General features: G+C 44.0%; 2 protein-coding genes across 3 annotated transcripts; both read left to right on the forward strand.

Annotated features, from left to right (window-relative positions):
* The first annotated feature begins 508 nt into the window (after nt 1-508).
* Nucleotides 509-6,248, forward strand: LOC133957035 (kelch repeat and BTB domain-containing protein 12-like). Of its 2 annotated transcripts, none has more exons than XM_062392458.1 (10): nt 509-662; nt 1,511-1,708; nt 1,816-2,012; nt 2,175-2,307; nt 2,701-2,934; nt 3,051-3,406; nt 3,493-3,766; nt 4,173-4,320; nt 4,415-4,612; nt 4,938-6,248. In XM_062392458.1, the coding sequence occupies exons 2-10, from the start codon at nt 1,544-1,546 to the stop codon at nt 5,084-5,086; spliced, it is 1,854 nt and encodes a 617-aa protein (XP_062248442.1). In that variant the 5' UTR covers nt 509-662; nt 1,511-1,543; the 3' UTR covers nt 5,087-6,248. The 2 variants fall into 2 exon arrangements, with proteins under 2 accessions (XP_062248442.1, XP_062248443.1); XM_062392459.1 differs by having other exon boundaries at nt 1,816-1,997.
* Nucleotides 6,249-6,357: 109 nt separating this feature from the next.
* LOC133957037 (NUAK family SNF1-like kinase 1) lies at nt 6,358-21,376 on the forward strand. Its single transcript, XM_062392460.1, has 7 exons — nt 6,358-7,255; nt 13,372-13,492; nt 14,275-14,426; nt 15,810-15,875; nt 18,018-18,137; nt 18,459-18,591; nt 18,742-21,376. Exons 1-7 carry the CDS (start codon nt 6,827-6,829, stop codon nt 19,905-19,907), a joined length of 2,187 nt encoding a protein of 728 aa, XP_062248444.1. The 5' UTR covers nt 6,358-6,826; the 3' UTR covers nt 19,908-21,376.
* The last annotated feature ends 544 nt before the right edge of the window (nt 21,377-21,920 follow it).

Consider the following 21,920-nt stretch of genomic DNA (forward strand, 5'->3'; position numbering starts at 1 on the left):
ACACACCTCCTCGGCTGAATGCTTGTTGTGAATGTTTGACTTCTTATTTTGTTTAGTGAAAGTGCGTGACGCTGCTGAGTCACAGTCGGTGGCAAACAACAGCACAGCCGTGACGTGTGCTTTCAAGTAACCTGTAACTATACTATGTGTTTTAAAGTGGAAAGTGTGATTGGTTCCAAGTGTTTTGTTCAAAATGTGGATTTGTCCTTGACTTCAGTCTTTAGCACAAGTGAACAGTTACATCATATTTCCTTCCTTCTTGCCAGACCCTGTTCAACTTAATAAGATAGTTTTGGGACTTTCAAAAAAAGTCAACACCTGCATGCTGGTCCTTCCTTTCTCCGTGCTGGAGAAATGTGCATGTCTTTTAAAAGGGCAGATTGAATGAGAGTGAAACACTGAATGGTCACTGCTGCTCAGAGACTTCTGGAAACCTGAACTGACCAACAACACCACTAAGCACCAGTGGCACTCGCTGGTCTATTTTAAACCTTTTCACCAGTGAGCGTGTCACTGCCGCACTCACAGGCAGCAACTAGAACACAAGACAGACCTGCCAGTCCAATAATAAACAAATACAAACACACCCGCCTGGAGCAGTTTAAGACATCAAAAGTGACATCATCCAAATCCTGGCTGGGGACAGGCTCGGTACAACACTGGTAGGATGGCTGCTTTCTCTGTGTCTAGATAAGTCATGCTGTGAGTTACCTATGCATGTCTGCATTGGAGTTCAGAGGCCTGTGTGTGTTTGGCACGCCCACTGACAGTGTCGACATGGTCTGCAAAAGTGTGTGAGTCGGTGGCCAGAGCCAGTTTAAGAGCCTGGTCGAAAAGTCGTCTGTATGAGCAGAGTGAAACCATCAAGTATTATGGGAGACACTTGATAGTCCTCCTGTTGTCTGTGCTTTGATTTGATATGGTCCTGATGTTTTTATACAGTATATATTTTTCTAATTGATATTCATACATGCAGATTATCTCCTTTGAAAATTATGAATCACTTTTCATAACAAAGAACATTTTAAAATTGTAATAATCTAAATAGAAATAATACTGTTTGCAGAAAGTAATGATAATAATAATAATAATAATATACAAATATTGTGTTGTTAATGTGTTGTGCAATCACACAGGGATCAGCAGCACAAAGCCCAACACGCTATAGTTATTCATTAAAGCTCAGCTGGAAAGAATAGGAAGGACTTGTGAGTGTACATGGATTAAATTCACTTAACAAAGTACGAGTTCATGCAGCATTTGAAGTAGGTCCAACCACAGTAGTTTGAGCTCAAAATAGGCTACAAATCCACTGGCATGAAAAAGTGAATGAAAGTATAAAGTTTAGCTGTTGGTTTACCAGGAGTCTCATTTTGTTTGTTATGGTCAAATGATGAGGCAGCAACATACTTTACGCTACTAACATTTGATCTATTCAGGTTGACAAGTTCCCCTTGATTGTCTCTCTTACTTTACCTGTAATGTGTGTTTGTTGGTGCTCTGCTAAAAGCTTTCTCTCTGCTCCCGGCCTGAACGAGATCCCATGGAGCCCTGGGTGATGGTCTCTGCCGAGCACGCCTCAGTCCTGCTCAGGCAGCTTGAGAGGATGAGAACCGCTGAGGAGCTCACGGACGTGGTGCTGCTGGCCGAGGGGATTCCCTTTCCTTGCCACAAGGTTGTGCTCTCCGCATTCAGCCCTTACTTCCAGGTAAAGAGGCCTTGCACACAATTTATAGAATTTTTTTTGAGTGGTTGTCTGAATTTTTCCCCCCTTTTTCTCATGCATCATTATTGTTGTCGATCTGCTGTGCCCAGGCCATGTTCACATGTGGTCTGAAAGAGACCCGGGGAGGAGAGGTACCACTCAGAGACACTCCCGCTAACAGTCTGAGTCTGCTGCTGGGCTACATGTACCGAGCTGAACTCCCCCTCTCCAATGACAACATCCAGGCAGTGGCTGCTGCTGCCTTCCTGCTCCATGTGGACGGAGCCTTCAGGTGGAAAAAACGAGAGTGGGATGTAGGATGTTTATTATTACCAAATAAACTGAGTAGACAGGATATTGGATTAGATAGGAGACTTGTTATCCCCCTTGTAACTGTCAAGTGGAGAGGTCAGTGGCCCATGCTTTGAACTATGGACCCTATTTTATTCCCTCATTGTTACTGCTTCAGGTTGTGTCAGAGCCGCATGGAAACCAGTATGGACCCCTCCAACTGTGTTGCTCTATACCACTGGGCCAGAGACCTGGGGGCCACTGGTTTGGCTGACTGCGCCTTAAGATACCTCTGCCAGCACTTTGCACAGGTGTGGCATTCAGTAGCACTCGTGTCAAATAATCTTTCAATCACAGCCTTAAACAATTGTGAGGCAACAATACAGCATGATAAGAAAATGATTTATGAAAAAATTAGATAAATCATAATATGTATTTGTTGGTCCCTTGAAATCGGCCTATTTCAAAGGATCAGAATACATGAACTCTTTAAAAATGCTCTTTATCATTAACGTTGAGTCATATTTTAGTTGTTCAGCTACTTATTGCAGCCACTAGATGGCAGAAACTCTCTGCTCTGTTACACACAGGTGATGAGGTGCTTTGGGAATTTTTCCTTCGGCACAATTCTGTTGCAATTCGGTTAATTTCTATAACTAAGACATTGTAATTGTTTTTCCCCTTATTTGTTGTGCTCTCTATAGGTTTGTGAAGAAGACGAAGTGCTGGACCTGGACGCCCAAAGCCTTGGGGATCTCCTGCGTTCAGATGACCTCAACATATCACAGGAGGAGATGGTGCTGGAGCTAGTGCTGCGCTGGGTGGAGAGACGAAGAGGGGACTCTCAGAGCGAAGCTCAGGCTCTGGAGCTGCTTAGGCTTGTCCGTCTGGAGCTTGTGGACCCTGGATTCCTCCGCAAAGCCAGGAGGAGAAACCCAGTGAGAAGGGATATTCGGAGGGAAAGGCCAAGTGATGAAACTGTAGACTCTTAACCCACATTTTCCAAGTGATTAGTAAACTGACAGAATATAATGCCTACAAATGATTCTTCCAGGTATTGCTTCGGGATGCAGTGTGCTTTGGAATGATTGATACTCTCAAGACCTCAGGTCTCTGTGAGACATCAGTTCCACCTCGTCCGGCTCTTCGTTACGGCATGGAGGCCACTGACCTGCTGCTCTGTTTGGGTGGTGTTGATAAGGATGGAGTACCCGCCCGACGCGGAGGACTTGCTGACCTCAGTTGGTGCTTTGCCCCCCATGCTAGAAAAACTTGCTACATCCCCTCTCCATTGAGGGCCTCTGGAGGTACGGGACAGATCACAGCAGGGGCAGTGACACGGGACAATAACATAGTGGTGGCTATTGAAACATTCGACCAACACAGGAGGAAGATGTTGGATATCTACAGGTGTGTGTGTGTAATCTGTAAGAAACGCACATGTTTGAGTGACACTGTAATCAGAACCAGATCTGAACTGTCCATCTGTCTTCCAGGTACGATAGTTCCGAGGAGAGCAGCTGGGCGGAGCTGTGCTCAGTAGCACACAGGGACATGTACGCCTTGGGGCTCATCGGCGACGCACTTTACATGATAGGGGGTCAGATGAAAATGAACAATCACTACATCATCACAGACAGCGTGGAGAGGTGGTCACTGAAGAGAGGAGGCAGCTGGCTCAGCTTCGCCCCTCTGCCTCTACCGTTGGCCTGCCACTGCGCCGTGAGCCTGAAGGACCGTCTGTATGTGCTCGGGGGCTGGACACCACAGGTACAGAGAAATAGCCGGTCAATAGATATAGTATTATAGTCAGGCCCTCTTGTTAGTAAGGAATAGATGCTTTAAGCGAGAGATTTCAGTTTTTGTGCCTTTTCTAACTGGGTTTAAATGGGGGGAGCCCAGCTGCAAAAGGAGAACTGACGATTCTTTCTCATCACCATCAGTTATAGTGTATTTGTTATATGAGATGATAGTTGATGCTTTTATGGTCCATACATAGCTGTGTAAAAAGATCTGAACAACAGGTTGCAACATCTCAGTTATCTACAACACAACCAACAGAATGATCCTACACACAGTAGTCTTAAATCATGGTTCTCATTTCTCAGATGATTTTCTTGTCTTTTTCTTGATTGTTCCATTTATTCGTGAAATCTGCTGCCTTCTTTTCCCCAAGGATCAGCCGGACGACGACCCTGACAAGCTGAGTAACCGCATGTTTCAGTTTGACCCGAGCAAGGACAGGTGGACCGAGTGTTCGAGGATGAAGTACTCCAGGTACCGCTGTGGCACTGCTGTCCTCAATGGAGAAATCTACGTATTAGGTCAGACCACAAACAAGGCATCAAATGCATTTCTTCTGTTCTTTTTCCTGTAGGAGAAGAAACGGGTCAGATAATGTGTGTGTGTTGTCTTCAGGTGGCATAGGATGCGATGGAGCAGACCGCGGACAATCACGCTGCTGTCTGAGCTCTGTGGAGATCTATAGCCCAGATACAGACACTTGGAGGGCAGGACCAACCCTGCCCACTACTCTGCTCTCCCTCCGAACCAATGCCACCAATATAGGAGTAGTGGAGGGAAAGCTATACCTCTGTGGATACTACAAGGGGGCAGGTCAGTGACTGATTGCATGTTAATTACTTCCAGCAGCTTCTTTACATAGTTTCTAGCATCACCATCTAACTGTAGGGCAGCACCAGAGGGACAATGTGATTCGTGCCCACCCAACCAACCCACGGTCAACAAAAATCATGGCCATCAGTTTAACAGTGTGGTAAAATGTCCTTTGCTTTCTGAACTCCTTTCTGGTCCACAAACACAAGGCCGATGTTGTGTCTACTTCAGTGCCAAGGAATACCAGCTGACTGATGAGGCAGTATCTCTATGGAAATTAGATTTTGGTCAACCATGACTAACATACCCTCTCTCATGACTGCAGGCCGTCATGAGATCATCACCAAGGAGATTTTGGAACTGGATCCTGCGGACAATGTGTGGACGGTGGTGGAAAGACGAGCAGCCATGCACGACAGCTATGACGTCTGTCTTGTGGCTAACCTCAATCCTCGAAACCTCTTCACGCCCTAATGCATGACCTTCCTGATTCTGAGGAGCAATGTTTGGGGCTGGCACATGTCAGAAATAGACTTCTGCCTTCTAAATCTCACACAGTGCTATAGAAACTCAGCTTCACTCTGGGATTGCACATCGTTCAACGAGTAGATTGAGAAACAGGAAATCTGAGTTGAGTGTTTTTTTAACTTTAGTGTAAATGTCCAAAAGTATTTCCCTTCAAAAGCTATGAATCTATTTTCAAGTGTAAATAGGCTTATTATTGTTTAGTTTTGACAATCATGACAATCGTACATCAGTCAAGTCAATGTTCCCACTACAATCCACACATAATCCCACAAACTGAAGAGTTTACATGGCTTTAAACAGTGGATTTTTCTTACCTTTAAATAGAACCAGACCAACCCTCTCTAGCTGTTTTCCTGTTATGCTAAGCTAAGGAAACCAGCTCTAAAAATGGTCTTGCCTGCTTTTACGTAACCTTAAGACCCCTGTAGGTTTTGCTACTTAGAAACAGATGATTTAGGGGAGGGGGATTCAGTTGGTTGCAATCTGCCACCTCACCAGTAGACGTCTCTTAAACATACACACTGGCCCTTTAAACAAATGCTGTAATTGTTCTGGTCTTTTGGTCGGTCCTCCAGGTATAGTGCCACTTTAAAAGATAGTAGCCTTTACCTGGAAAGCTTTAATAAATGGTTACTAATGTTTTCATTAATGATAATGGTTGTATTATGCTTAAAATATGAGTGATAACTTGTTGAAGAGTATTCATTTGTAGGTGGAGAACCCTCCAAATTATCTTATTTTGACCTTTAGCTTTGCAGCGCACTGATGACTCATGCTGTTTACTTTTTGAACCCATGACCTCTGAAGGAACGATGCATTAGTGTGGCCATTAGTTCATGACTTACCAACATTTTAAAATTTCTTTATAGAAAGCTAAAAATCTCATATATAAGTAAAAAAAAATCTATTGGGTCATTGTTAGGAGTTTTAACTTAGCATTAGGATTGATTAAGCGGTGTAGGACATTAACGCCACAAGAAACGATCACCCAAATAGTTTGTAAAGGTTCTAAAGTTGTATACACTTTCTATCAAATGTATGTCAAATGTATTGCATAAGTGTAACTTTATTCGATCAAATCACTTTCAGGTTTTTTGATTTATTCACATCAACTCAACATGATAACTCATTCATTAAATCTCACCCTTTACATTTACATTTTTAACATTTTATTTATATGTAATTGAAACGCACACTTAGTGATTCAGGCAAAACCCTTTTTGTGAGTGTGGGATATATGGATGCCAGTAAAATATGACTTTTCTTGAGGTAATTTAATCCTGCAGACTTTCCAACCACCCTTAGCTCCTTCTCTCTGACTTCAGAACTCCATATGTCCTCAAAGTCTTCTCCAGGATTTATTTGTTCTCAGCTCACCTCATTGCAAAGCATCAACAAACATGTCTGACAGAAGTGGTGGATTTAAGGGTTGAGCGTCTGACCCGCGTTGCATTCCTCACATGCCTGCATATCCTCTCTCCTGCTGCTGAGAAAGCCCAGAGTGATCCCGGGTGCGGGTGACGCTGCTGTGGGAGCTGGCTCTGGAATGAGGAGGCTCCACCCTCCGCTCCGGACCATGTGGTTCCCATCGCCCCGGTTGCTGTGCTTTGGAGGAGAGGACGCAGAGAACAGTGCCGCCGCACATACTGGTCGGTTTACTGGAATCGGTCATGTTCAAGACTTTTGATGAGACTCTTTACGGGAAACTTCTCCGTCACTGACAGACACTTCTATTCGGACCCGGAGGTCCCAGCCCCGGACAGGTGCGCACAGAGCGCGGGTAGGATGGGCAGACGGGAGGCGGACAGCAGAGGCGCGATGATGACCAGCGACCGCTCCGGGCTCGGCTGTCTGCAGGACGCGGCATCCAGACGCCATCGAGCCGGCGAGGGGTCCCCGAGGCTCGGCAGCCAACGTCCCTGCAGCGGGGAGAAGACGCACAGGCACCCGGAGATGGAGGCGGCGGGCCGGGCAGCGACGGCCTCGGCGCCGATGGAAGTGAAGAAGCACCAGCACAAACACAACTTGAAGCACCGCTACGAGGTGATGCAGACTCTGGGCCAAGGCACCTACGGGAAAGTGAAGAAGGCGGTGGAGAGGAGCAGCCTGAACACGGTGAGTGAGGAGCTGGGGAATTTGATATTGAATGGTTGATTTCCACATTATAGTACAAGGATTGTGTATCATAATTAACAAGCAGAGGGAAATGTATTTGTGTGTGTCTGTGTGTGCATGTCTTTTTATGAGGGCCACTTTTGGTTCAATACCATCATTGTGAGGACATATTTAGTTGTGATGGTTAGGGTAAGGAATAGTAAAAGCATTATGTCAATGAAAGTCCTCAGAACTATAAAGGGAAAAGTGTGTGCGTGTGTTTGAATGTGTGGTCCAAGTATTGCTCACGTTGTGGGGACCTACATCTGTCTACAAAGTCACATTATGAGGACTTGTCCTTTTTGGGTTAAAAAGCCTCCCTATAGTGTGAATCATTACATTTGAAGACAAGTTTTAAGGTTAGATTTAGGTTAAGGTTAAGGTCTATGGTAGGGTTATGTTTAAGTTTAGGTTATTTGTACGTTAAAGGTCCAGTGTGAAAGATTTAGGTGAAAGGGATCTATTGGCAGAAATTTGATATAAAATAATCCTACTGATGTTTTCACTAGTGTGTTTCATCTAAATTGTAAGAATTGTTATTTTCTTTACCCTAGATGGGTTCTTTATATTTGAATACTTTATTTTTACATTGGGAGCGGGTCCTCTCTACGGACGCCGCCATGTTTTTACAGGAGCCAAGACAGGACAAGCTAAACACATTTTAAGTTTTTATTACAACTGAAGGCCATCACAGGTTCTCTTTCATGTTTGGAAGGGGAGGATGTGGTGAGGGGTGTTCAGCTGCAACATGCAACCTCACCCCTAGATGTCACTAAATTCTACACACTGAACCTTTAAGGATATGTTTTGTTCAAGGTTAAGTTCAGGTTAGGGTTTTAGTAACTATAGTTAAAGTTAGGGTTAGTCTCAAGGAAATCCATTTAAACCAATGCATTGTCCTCTTTAGTCATAGAGACGACTGTGTGAGTGTGTGCGTGTGTGTGTGTGTGTGTGTGTTTGTGTGTGTTTGTGTGTGTGTGTTGAAAACATATCATGCTTCTTCTTCCAGTGCTGCCAGGCTGAGATGCCTTTGGCCTGACTCACTCAGCACTTGAACAAGAGGATAAAATAACTACAATAGGTCTCCTACAAGGAGAGAAGTGTCTGACCCCCCCCCCCTTACCCACTGAAACACACAGGCACTCTCAAACACACACACAAAATAACATGTTTCTCTTTAATTTTACATATCCAGGTTAAAACAATTATTCAGGGTCAGATTAGTTTGAATAATTGTGGATTTAACATCCACAGTCAGGCTGTAATCCCCCACTCTGCTCTGAGTTGAGCATAAACAGACAGAGACCCCGTCAGCCTTGAATTCCCCCTCAGTTTTTTTTAGTAAACAAACACACAGTAATAAGGATAATCTTTTTTGCAATCAGACTGTGGAAGTGCCATTGGCACACTTCCTCTGGCTACTTTCACAGTTACTGCAATTCCTCCATCTGGTGAGAAAGAAAGGACAGAGAGAGGGATTAAAGACAGACAACAGGTAGGAAGAATGTGCATAGAGAATTTGTTATATTGTGTGTGTGTGTGTGTGTGTGTGTGTGTGTGTGTGTGTGTGTGTGTGTGTGTGTGTGTGTGTGTGTGTGTGTGTGTGTGTGTGTGTCTGTGTCTGTGTGTGTCTGTGGGACAAGGGGAAAATACTGAATACCTCGAGCCAGTAGCCAGCACATACCAAGGATTCTTTGAAACAAAACGGACGTTATTTTTGGAAACAGGACCAGGGGGCTGTTGTTTGCGTGCGGGGAAGAAGCAGAGGAGGGGATAGTTTTAGGGAAAGGAGGGTAGAGAAGAGGAGGAGGAGGAGTGCTTGTTTTAGGTGCAGGAGGTGAATGTAATGGAAGGAATGGGTGTTGGGTACGCTTGGTCACTAATCTGTGCTGTGGGTCACTCACACTGGCTGAGAGCCTGACTCGTCACTGTAACGGAACCAGGAGAGAAAGTAATAACAAGATGGATATGTTTTTGCTTTGTGCAATGTACATTTCTTATGCCTGAAAAAAGTATTCACATGATTTCATCAGATATCTACAGCTCTGAACTTGTGTTGCACCATTTGGAAAGAAAGAAAATTGCAATTGACACATTTCTTTTATTCAAGATCAAAATACTACCAGGCACCAGATGTAGCCGCAGCATTTTCTTTTATTTTCCCTGAGACACAAACCAGATGCTTATTTTGTTGTTGTACGTACCTCTAAGAAAACTTGCGACCTGAGAAATTCGTAGAAACTTGCTCACTGCTGGTTTGAATATGAAGATTGATAGAACTTCTACATGTGTCTGTTAATGGATTATTAGCTTAGCGTTTGGACTAGAAGGACAACTAGCCTGGCTCGGCAACAATTGGCAAAAAAAAATTGATTACCAGCCAGGAGCATTTCAAGGGACCCAGTAGAATGGTAAAGTGTCAGTTGTTTTTAAAAGGTCCCAGGCACAAACCCTTGTTGCGTGGGGCCTGGTTTGACCCTAGTGGATAAAAAACAAAATGTGCTGGTTCTCACTAAATTGTTGTTGCTGTTGACAAATGTTCTCAAAACCCGCCTCTCAACTCGGGGCCCAAAACATGTTCTTGCTTTGCCTGGACGCTTGGTACCAGCTAATCTAATGCCCAAGTTATTCTGGAGAAATGGTTGAAATGATCTCAACGGATGAGAAAACAAGTGTTTGTACCTTATACGGTCACACACGAGGAGAAAAGCAGGCGGTTATTGAGGAGGGGAGATGAGGTGTCAGTTGAAAACACACGCACGTTTTCAATTAACTGATTGTTGTTTATCATTTGTTAAATTTCAAACAAACACTCTAACATAGTTTTTCAGGGGTAAACAGAATGGGCTGTGAACTGTTTCTTGGCTGAAACAGTAACTTCCTGGAGCCCAGCCAATCATTGCAACCAGCCAAAATCATAAATCCCAGTAAAACCACAACTTGCGGTCATAGGTCGGATTTAGCGAATAAGATCCATATAATTAATGTGTTTATTAGTGAGCTTTAATGGTGCTGGTAGTCAGGCCTTTGGTTTGTATTTTGGAGCTAAGCTGACAGCTGCTGCTTCCTCATAGATACAGATATTTAACTTTGGCAAGAAGTGCATTTCACAAAATATCAAACTGTTGCTTTAACTAGACAGTTTGTTTTGAGGATTAGCCATTGAAAGCTTTTAAATCATTTTCTGCTTTGCATGGACGTCATCAACATTTGGGCTGTGTGTGTGTCTGTCTGTGTGTGCGTTTGTCTGTTTGTGTGTAGCTGGATGTTAAGGTCAAGGGTCCCTTTGGCAAGAAGCCTATAGTCCTGCTGTCAAATCTTCCACCGATGCAGCAGGGATCTTGAGTGATGCTCAAGCTCGTAGGACGTGTACGTATGTGGGTGCATGAATTTGTCTGTGGGAGAAGAGGGACAGGAAGTCAGCAGTGGCCTTCCTCGGCCCCAAAACCCCATCGTGACATCACGCACACTTCCCACAAAACATCAGCAGCGTCAGGAATTGGTCAGTGGGGAAAAGGCAGGGCGCAACAGCAGTACGTGGAAGAGAACATTAGATAGAGAGAGAGCCCAGAAAAGGTTGCACTCTGTCTGGTTCTAATTACGTTTTATCATATTGTACACATTGTACAGATTGGCTGTACCATTACAACATGTACAGATAGTTCTCCTCCACACCCGTTCTAATAACGTTAAAGAACATCTGATGACATCCACATGACTCATACTCGTAGCCCCTTGTGTTTCCTGCGTGTCCTGCTACAGTTTGGTGTTTGAGGCAAATATCTCACACGGAGCACATTGTTCGGATGAACAGGGAGACCTTGTTAGTGAGACGGATACTTTAGAGGTCGTACTCAGACATGACGCAGACACTGCATATTTGCATGCACAGTGGTGAAATCACAAACACACACATGCCCACATTTCCTCCTCACGCGTGCCCCTTATGAAAATATACTCTTAATTCCCTGAAGGCTGAACAAGTGTGTCTCTCTTCTGTGCGCTCGGCTGATCAGACTTAAATGCCAAGTCCAAGGGCCCTAGGGAGTAACTCAAGGCTTAGAATGACAGTAGTAGACAAGTTTTTTTACTTTGAACATAGTCATTACTTTCACCTATACTGGTAGCTGCCTCATACATCCTCTTTATTACTTGTTTTTGTAATAAAAAGATAAAAAATAAAATAAGAAATTTGCATGCGTATAAAAAATGGGGGTAACATGGAAACAGCAAGGAAACATGGTAGCTTCTCCTCATGATCAACAAATACATTTGGTTAAATTCTCCACAAGGTTTCATTGTCTTCTGCTTCATATCGAATGATCTTTGCTTTTTCAATTATTTGCATTAAGACCATGTTACTGGGAACTATGGTTTGGTGCAAAATTCCAGCACATGTTGTTTTCCATAACTTTGAGACGACCGTACTGATCAGTGTCCTATACAATTCCAGATGTGAACTGGCTTGTTGTTCTATAAATACATCATAACAGATTTACATCAATATTAAAACCAATAGATGTCACGAAGCATCTTGTGACGTCTGACAGTCTAAGAGCAGATGTCTGATTGTTTCGTCTTGTTTCCACATTCACCCCTTCCCCTCCTCACTCTGCAGTCCCAGCCAGCAGGTGTTTGGGTCAGAAAATATTCACGATCATGCAAATGTCCCACATGATGATATCTCCCCAAGCTTGGACCTGTGCCTTTCAGCAAACAGCCTCTGAATACGAGCAGGCCCTAATCTCTGACCCAGCACCCTGTACTCCCTCTTGCCTGAACGACTTTAGCCACATCAGTCTGGTGATGTGAGAAATAAATATCTGCGTTTTGCTTCCATGCACGACATGCTTGGAAAGAGCTGCATGATATTTTAAACTTGGAATCGTTTCCTACTATTGGTTCATTTAAAATATCTTTTCAAATTTCCTTCCCTTGCAGAAGATATACTATATCTTATTGGGACCTTTTCTGGGTAAATCGAATATAAATTAAATGCAAAATAAAATCATGGCAAAGAAGAAAATAACAGTCTCTTTCATTGAATATCAACACATCAGTAAAGAAGGTAAGGCCAGTCCCGGCAGTTCACTGGAGTGCGTTTGTGTTGTGTTACATAACTGCTGCAGTTGATAGAGCGTGTGAATTGTGTCTTCCAGTATCTCGTAGACGTTTTTTTTTCCAGCAGCTGAGAATTCTGGAGCTGTGACCCGAGGGAGAAGCCGCCTCGCCCAAAGAGACTCTGAAGGGGTTGACAGAATTTTATGGCTGTACGATCATCGCTATCATAGGATGTCAACCTCGCAACGCAGTCCTATAGACTCACCATCACTTTATATCACATCTCCTACTCTTTAGTCGTCCTGTTGGGCTATTTCTAATAAAAGGACGCCCTAGTTTGTCTTGTTCTTGCCATTTTGGCGACAGTTACTCAATCTAAAGAGATTCAGGGGCTCATGCCGGGGGTGCCTGCTTTTGTGGTGTGTGTGTCATGTGTGTATTTGGTGGTCGGGGGGGTTACATCGGGGTACAGTGAGCGCCTGGGATTAAGGAGGCAGAGTGTAAACAGTGCTGCTGTCAACCTTCTGCCTCTGTTTGAGCTCAGATCACAGGAGACCTGCTCTCACCATCCAGCCTTTAAAACCCACATAATCACCTCTAATACCCAGAGATTGTATTTGTGTGTGTGTGTGTGTAACTGTATCAACACTATGTATCACTTTGTTCCCATGCTTGTCTATTGAGGTGATACACAAACTAGGCATTTGTCTGTGTTTATCACTTGAAAGTCATGAGTTGAGGAAGTTGAAAATGAGTTAACTGCTGGGTTTGCAGAGGAATTCATCAAAGAGGAATTTGTGTTTGCTGGCAACATCCACAAGTTTTGCACAAAGTATCACCATGGTAGCGACTGTCCCCCGATAACCTGGGAGACGGGCTCTCTTCAGAAGGACGTTTCTTTCTTTCTTAGCCGTGAACTAACCTCACGGAGTCGCTGCAGTGATCAGCTTATGTTGGTTTCGAACATTTTGCTTCATATGACATGTCCGGACTCAATGGCGTGTTTCCTTTCACAGGTGGCGATCAAGTCCATCCGCAAGGAGCGCATCACAGACGACCTGGACAAAATCCACATCCAGAGGGAGATCGAGATCACCTCCTCGCTGAGACACGCCAACATCATACGCTTCCACGAGGGTAAGACTGCAAACACACGCAACATTGCACACAATAGCTAAACTGGGGCGACAGACCCAGACAGGTGGTAACTGTCTGGGTCTGTTGCCCCAGACAGTTACAACCTGTCCAGTGGTAACTAAACCACAAAACTGGACAGGTTAGTTTTGTGGTAACCTGTCCAGTAGTTGTTGTGTAATAAAGAGATAATAATGTTCAAAACAGATAATGCTGACATTTTTAATTGTCAATCAAGTTTAAAACGAACAATGAAAAGCAATTTTCCAAATTCCAATTAAGCTTCTTCCTCAGTGCCACAGACCCACATTGCTGTTCAAAAACAACATCAGGGAACAACAACATTGGCACTGAGGTCTATTCTTGGGCGGATCCCATGTAAACAGCTGAAAATAGTCCTCGACACGTGCTCTACTTACTCCTGTGTGAGTAAAAGGCTGCAGGGCCCAGCTGTTCCAGGAAAGTGAAATTAGCGTTTAGAAAATATATTTTTAAACCATTTTGCCAAAAGATCATTGTCTCTAAAGGAATTAAGAGATGATCTAGCACATGTCATAACATTATATTACAGCATTACCCCCTGAAAGTGAAATATTATGTATTGTTGGAGTTTATTCTGGAGGGATTTTGCTCATTAAAAGTTTGAAATATTCTGTTAACAAGCTTCTGTGTGTCTGGTCTTCCACAAATGCAGAATAGCATCTCTCAATGTTGTACGGTGTAAATCTGAGGCATCCTCTGAGACTCATACGTATAATGTCATGTTGTCGATGTCGCCTGTGCAGTGTTCGAGAGCCGGGATAAGATCGTGATAGTGATGGAGTATGCCAGCAGAGGAGAGCTGTACGATTACATCCAGGAGAGAAGGAGACTGGCAGAGACAGAAGCTAGAAGCATCTTCAGACAAATCACATCTGCTGTCCACTACTGCCACAAGGTTTATACTGACACACACACACACACACACTTGCAACACACACACTTGCAACACAAAATGGAACCCCGCCAATTCAGTATAAATTAAGGGATAACATGTCGGCACATGCTGATTCGCTTGCTGCTGTATTCGAGTGTGCACAAGCAAATACGGCCCTGCTAAATCCACTAAATCCTAATCCTAATGCTGCAGAAAAACTTGACTCGAGTTTTCAGATCTCTCTGGGTTAAGAGAGCATTAAGCCTTGATTGTTTTTTACAGTCACACACTGACACATTTAACCGACATGTTGGTTTAAGGAGCTTCCTTCCTCCTTCCAGGCCCTCGCGACAGAACAAGTTCCTCTTTGTGTCGTAAGAAAGGAAATACACAAATCCTATTAATACAGAAGTGTATCATGAGGATCTATGGCTTTTGGTCACATGAGTTGGATGTGACAGAAAGGTGTTTGTTTTCTTATCATTCTTATTTTAGCAGCTTGGCTTCTTTGTGAATCCCTGACATTAAACGTAGGGATTATCATTCAGCTCCTGCAGCTTTGTAGTCGGCGGGGAGGTGGATTTTTTTGTGCTCCTTTTTTTTCTGCCCCTATGAATATTTTCCCAAAATAGATGTGAACGTTCTGGCATGAATGAATTATTGAATGTGCCTCTGAGGTATGCAGGACACATGGAGGGCTTATTATAGCTTCAAGAGTTTGTTTTTGTGCTATCCTTCAAAATAAGTTCCAGTGATGTGAAAAATTGCAGGAAGAAACAAATCTGGTCAGCCACACAGATTTATGTTTACCTTTATCTCTGCCTTGCATGCACAGACACACACAGAGAGTTCACACAACACCATCTAAGGTCATGGGTCATTTCTCCTCTTACAGTAAATGCTCTGAAGATGATGGAATAAATGAAAGAAAGGCTCTGGCTCATTCACCAAAGTTCCTCTGCGTCACACAGTTTTCACAGTTATCTCTAGCCTTGTCTCTTCTTAGGATTTCGTACCTATTCAATATCAAATAAACAGATGTTTCCCCTCCACTGGATCTGAAGTGCGCTGCTGCCCTGTGTCACACTGGTCCACAGCTGTCTCCCTCCTGTGGCTACACAGTTGGCTCCCAGGTGCTCAATGCCATCAGGGGATAAAATCTCATCTCAACAGATTCATTAACCCAAACAAAGCACTTCCTCATGCCTGATGATTTTACGTCTGAGAAGCTGTCTCAAGGTTCTCTGGTATTGGAGACTCATGGCCCTTGCTACTTGAGGCTTGAGAGGAATGTTAAGGATCATGAAATAGTAAATGCTCTATGTACCAGGTGGGTTTGTTTTGTAAACTTCAGACACTTCACGCAAAGAGAAAACATCTCATGTGTCTCTGCTTTCTTTGCAGAATGGTGTGGTGCATCGTGACCTCAAACTGGAGAACATCCTTTTAGATCAAGATTTCAATGTCAAGGTAAGATCTATAAAAAGCAATCAACCACCGGACCTGCAGGTTACTTTGACAAAAAGAAGAAATAGATGAAGAGTTTCCTTCCAAAATCTAAATATGTATCCCTACGTTAAAAATGGACGTGTCCTTTGACAGAATCTCTGTTGGCCTGAGCCTAAAATACACCACGAGTTATTTTGAATCGTCCAAAGGCCACAGATTATACTTTTTTTTTTAAATGCTTCTTTCTGACACACTGACTGATATGTTTTAGGAAACAATCTTGTTTCCACTGCTGATGTTCTGAGCATGCTAGAACGAAGCTCCACCTCGTGCAGCTGCTGACAGAGGATTTTGCCAGCCCCGAAATAAAACTGCAAACCAAGTCCAGATTCAGAACGTTCATTGGAACACATTCTGCCCACAGTAATGTTAATATGTTGTTAACTCACGCTCGCTGAACCAGCACAATCACTGTGCCAGGTCTTATAAAAGAAGCCAGGGGTCTTTTTTTGCCTTATTTGGATGTTCCTCTCCTTATATGGGAGTTGTGCACGGCCAAAGGGGAATGCGGGGAATCTAGGGGCAATCGTGCCAATCTGAGGGTTTTGATGTAAGTATGCTGTCTGTCCGTCAAAAGAAAGCACATTGTGCAGACCTCTCAGCAGTTCTTCCTCCATCTCAGACCACAGGTTCACCACACTGGGCTGCAGGAAAAGACAGAGGCTGTTAGTCATGCGTGTGCATGTTATACCTGCACAATAGCAGCTTCATGGCATGTGTTCATTGCCGACACAGCCCGACATTTAAGGTTAAACTCTGGCTCTCGGTCACGTATGAAGCAACAGCTTATTGCTTATGAACATACAGTTTCTTCTTTGATGGTTTTACTGTTTTCATTCCAGCAGTGGCAGAAGTCTGCAGGGTTTATGACTTCAGAGCTTTGAAGGTGTTTGTTTAATGTGTTCATTTTATATTTCAACTGGTAACAGACAACAGGAACAATAGTCTGGTCAGGCAGTTGCTTCATACATTGGTCTAGGCGCGTGCACAGGGAAAACATTTTTATGTTTATGAGAAAGAGTGTTGCAAGGTTTCAACACTGAGGAAAGTCTTTGTCATGGCCTGAAATTATGTGTATCTGCAGGGAGCACAAAAACAAATGCACCAACACAAACACAAACACACACACACACACACTTGTTGAAGGTCTACACATCATTGTTGCAACAGTAGGTACATGTATAATATACAGAGTGAGCTCACCTATGTACACACCGTGTCCTCTTCCACCTGTGAGGTCTCTGTTTCCCTGTACCTCTGCTCCGCGGAAATAAAGCTGTCACGCTAAGTATCGTGCACGTTGTTAATAATCTCTTCAGATAGAGAAGAGCCTCGGCGTGTGTGTGCACGGCGCTCTTATCCTCGAGTGAGTGATTGTTCCGTTACGTGCCGCCTGATGTTTTTGGCGCTCTTCTCTTCCCCCTCGCTCACACTTACTTTGGCAAGCGCTCAGCAAAGCTATTTTTGGCTCTTTTAAAAGGAATTGCTTTTGAGTTGTTGTGTTACTGTTCAGAGTTTGCGGCGCGTACTCAGTGAAAAGGAATCTGAGTGTTAAAGGGAATGAGTGAGTTAGATTTGGGATGGACCCAGTGTTAGGCGTGTGATCCTTGTCACATTAATCTTCCTGTTCACTTGACACTGATGCTCTATTGTGCTGTGAAACCTTTGAATGAAATATGATAACATCTTTTTAAGGTTTAACGTGCTTTTGTTTGTATAACCCATATTTCCAAATCTCAATCTGTCTCATGGGGCTTCACAACAACACATCCTCTGCCCTTCACCTCAACAATAGGAAGGAAAAACTACAAAAAATGTAAAAGACACTACCCAAAGGAAATGAGACATCACACTTACCGTGGCACGTCAAGGCAGGGCAATTTTATTTATAAAGCACCTTCCATACACACAGAGGTAGATTCAAGGTGCTACAGTTTTTGTATTTCAGTGGTTTGTCATCCTCACTATGTTCTACCCCAGGAATAAATACTATTAATAACATATAATTAATACAAAAGCGAGGAACAGGATCAACAAGGGGACAAAATATGAATATATTAACAATGTGTGAATTCCTCTCTCGCTCTCTTTCTCTCTCTGCAGCTGGCTGACTTCGGCCTCTCCAATCACTTCCAGAGGGGCACTCTGCTGCAGACGTACTGTGGAAGTCCGCTCTACGCCGCCCCAGAGATAGTGAAAGGACTGCCGTACCAGGGGCCGGAGGTGGGTCACACACTGCCATCGCTGCTTTTTCTTATGAGAAAACATTCCGGGTGTGTCATTAGAGCGGCAACCGAAGTTGCGCTAACGTTAGCTTAGACTCAAGAACGAACCACTCTGCTCCACTCAGCTCCTCCTGCCCCTCCATCTCCCTCAAGCCAACAAAAAAACCGTTTAAGCTAACTCATGGACAGGGCTGAAAACTCAACTTCCTTGACGGAGTGAATCGTGTATCACCCAATTGTGTTGTATAAATTGAAGCCGAAATTGTGTAAGTTATGTGCATGGCTCATTCTTCATTGTGTGTGTGTTTTGGGATGCCAGGTGGACTGCTGGGCGCTCGGGGTGCTGCTCTATGCCCTGGTGTACAGCAGCATGCCGTTTGATGGTGCGAGTCACTCCATGCTCACTGAGCGGATAAGCCAAGGTCGCTATCACAGACCCAGCCCCCCCTCAGGTAAACTTTATCCTTATATTTAGCAACATTATAAATTCACATTTCCGTCCAAAAGTTTGGGTTAGTGTGTTGTTCTCACTAGTATCCTGTTAATTGTGTTGTGTCGGCCAGTGCGGCTGCTGTAAATAGCTGTTGACTCTGTTCCTCCAGACGCCTGCGCTCTTATCGACTGGTTGTTGACAGTGAGCGTGGATGAGAGAGCCACGATAGAGGATGTGGCCAACCACTGGTGGGTGAACTGGGGTTATGAAGAGAGTGTGTGTGACTGCCCTTCATCTCCGCACCAAGAATGTCCCTCCCCTCTGCTGGCTCGCTACATCGACTGGCAGAATCGGGTCGCTGCCGCCAGCAACATGGCGGTTGACCCCGGGTGCCTGTCCTCAGACTCCACCTGTGCAACCCAGCGCTCCCACCACCCGTTCTACCTGAGCTTACCTCTGAGGAGCGATCGTAGCGGAGGGCGGGCACGTGGGGGAATGTCCAGCCTCAGGAAGTCACGCAAGGAGAATGCCATTCCCCAGACGGCACAGGGAGCATGTGGTGGTGTTTGTGCAGCAGCTGCCCTCTCTGCTTTGGTTTCCTCCACTTCCACTGTTGAAAGAAAGAAACCCAAAGGTATTCTGAAACCCCAGAGGAGTTTTGACTCAGTCTTTCACAGCCCCCCTAGAGACAGCTCTCCCTCCCAGCTATACAACGCTTCTCCCCAGCCTTATCGAACACATGCTGACGTCCTATCCACCAGCCTGCCGTCCCCTCCAACATTCAGCCAGCCCTCATCTAAAATGCCCAAGAAGGGGATACTGAAGAAATTGTGTGGAGGGGAGTCAAGTTATGGCTCCGCCTCAGGAAGAAGAGGCTCCGGAGCAGGAGTTAAAGAGAATGAAGCTGGTGATTTGTGCTCTTATGAAAAGCACAGTTGTCTCCCAGCATCAGGGGAGAGTCCCACCATGCACACAGAGGCAGTAAGAAGAAGGAAAGGTATACTGAAACGTAATGGCAAGTTTTCCCGCAGTCTGGATCTCCCCGATGACCACCAGTCATCTCCATCTGTGGCCCCCGCGATGTTCCCCGAGGTTCTGCAGCAGCTGCTCCGTGCCACAGGGGGCGCCGAGGGCAGGCGTAGCCGCCCCTCCAGCGTGGTGAGCGAGGATAGCGTCTTCTCTTCCGATTCCTTCGACCTGCTGGATCTCAGCGCCCAGTCACGTCGCAGGATTTTCTCCCGGGGGACGCAGCGCAGCTCAGAGGAGGACCTGGATCAGCTGAGGGCTGAGACGGACAGGGTCGAAGAAGGACAGAAGGACAGAAGGAAATGCTGACATGCGACACCTGTTCCTCAGTTTACTTTCCTGTGATAATCATTGTCTGCCATAAAAACTCTTAAATGAAGTTTGCACCTCGAGAACATTGTCAATGTAAAGCACCAGTTCTCTGTAGTGAAAGATGAATTCTTTGACAGTTTAACTGCAAAACAGAAAGTGGCGAGACATTGAAAAGAGATCCTGCACCTGCTGAATCACAGACATGGCACCTGAGTATGGCAGAACAGACAGACGCTCTGTTGGATGACCTCTAACCTCGCCTGCACAACAAATCGTCTTTTTAGATTTTGCTGCAGTTTTCGGTTCAGATGAGCCTTGAACATCTGAGTGTCGATGCTGTGGCACCGAGGTTTTTGGAAACAATGACGAGTTTAACAAATTGCCATCTTGAATATGTGAGTCTGTCAATAGGGGCAAGACATGTAGACACCTCTATTGTGAGCTTGAATCCTGCTAAATAACTACACTTTTAATGCATTTTAACGCATTTAATAACTAGTGTTTAACTCACTGAAATGGAGTTGTACGCAGATATAAGGACATTTTAAGCATTTCTTAATGTATAGTACGTGTCATCAATCATAACTTCTCCTGTATTTGACATTATTTAATTCTCTGTTTACACACCAGGCTTCCCTGTTGACTGGATACAAGAGGAGTTGTAGTTGCTGTTTACAAACACTTATATCTGTGCACAAGTACATTAAAGTGTTTTAATAAACCAGTCCTTAAATGTTATATATACTGCAGATCTCTTCTTCCAAGTGAGGAAACAGAATATTTACAGTTTGCATGTTCCAGTTGTTAGCATATGACCTGCAAGTGGGACAATAAAAACAAAAGGAATATTAGACTCTATAACATTTAATCTTGAAAGTTGCAGGTAGCAGTTGGGTGGCACAGTGAATAACATCATTTTGACCTATCGTTGACTCTATGAAGGTGCAGTAAAACACCCTTTTACTTATCATTCGTTCTCCATAAACTGGGACGACCTGTGCTGCATTTACAGCCAGACAATGTTAGGCCGACTGTCACGATATATTTGCTTGTGAAACCATCCATAAAGTCAGTCCAACGTGTGATTGTGTGGTCAAGTTGTCTTGTGTTTGTAAACGTGCCAAAGTCGAATATTCTTAGAAACAGGCCATTCAACAAATAGCACTAAATAACACCTGATGTTTAAAATGAGCGATTGATGTACAGTGTTTCCTGTTTCAACATGTTAGTGAGTGTGTTTGTACCACACAGTATTACACTGTGCACAATATTCTCCTTTGCACCAACAGGCACAGTTTGAATAGCAGGTGGATCATATTGGTTTTTACTGTGGACGTTTGAACAGCTGATGTATGCACGTAATCCTATGAGAACAAGGCTCTGTTCATTTTGTTTGATGACATCTTTTAGCTCTTCCTATCTCTCTTTTGGAAAAGTAAATAAATTATGTGAATCTTAATACTCTCCATATGTTTACTTTTTTATTTTCTGGCCATGAGCGTGACACGAGACAGAGAATTCCATGACCATTCTTGCGAAAGAAAAAAAAGCCATTTATCCATTTGATTAACTCCAACAGTCCTGTGTGTCCATAAGCACAGAGCTGTGTTTACCATTAAGCCTTGATTTCATTATGAGCCATGTACTTAAAAAGTTAATTTGAAGAAAGAAAGCACTCAGCAGAATGTGGGAATATTTCATGAATTCACTTCAGGTTACATTTAGATTTTACATGAACGTTTTGTTCTGAGAGGGGGATTAATATATCAACTGTGCAAAACTGTGTATTACAACATAAGTGAGCATGACTGTGACGCCTTCCTAAGACACTTTTCCTTTTCTTTCCTGTATCGGCTTTCACTAAATACCTCTCCAGCCCAGTCTTAATGTTTGGCAGGCCTCTCCTCTGTGTATTGGAGAGAACCCTGCATCAGCGGTTAAGATTTTTAAGGCCTTAATGCCAAATTTAAAGATTATATTGTCCTCAGTGAATTGGCAGAAGTATCCAAT

This window comes from Platichthys flesus, chromosome 7, assembly GCF_949316205.1.
Source record: "Platichthys flesus chromosome 7, fPlaFle2.1, whole genome shotgun sequence".
NCBI lineage: Eukaryota > Metazoa > Chordata > Actinopteri > Pleuronectiformes > Pleuronectidae > Platichthys > Platichthys flesus.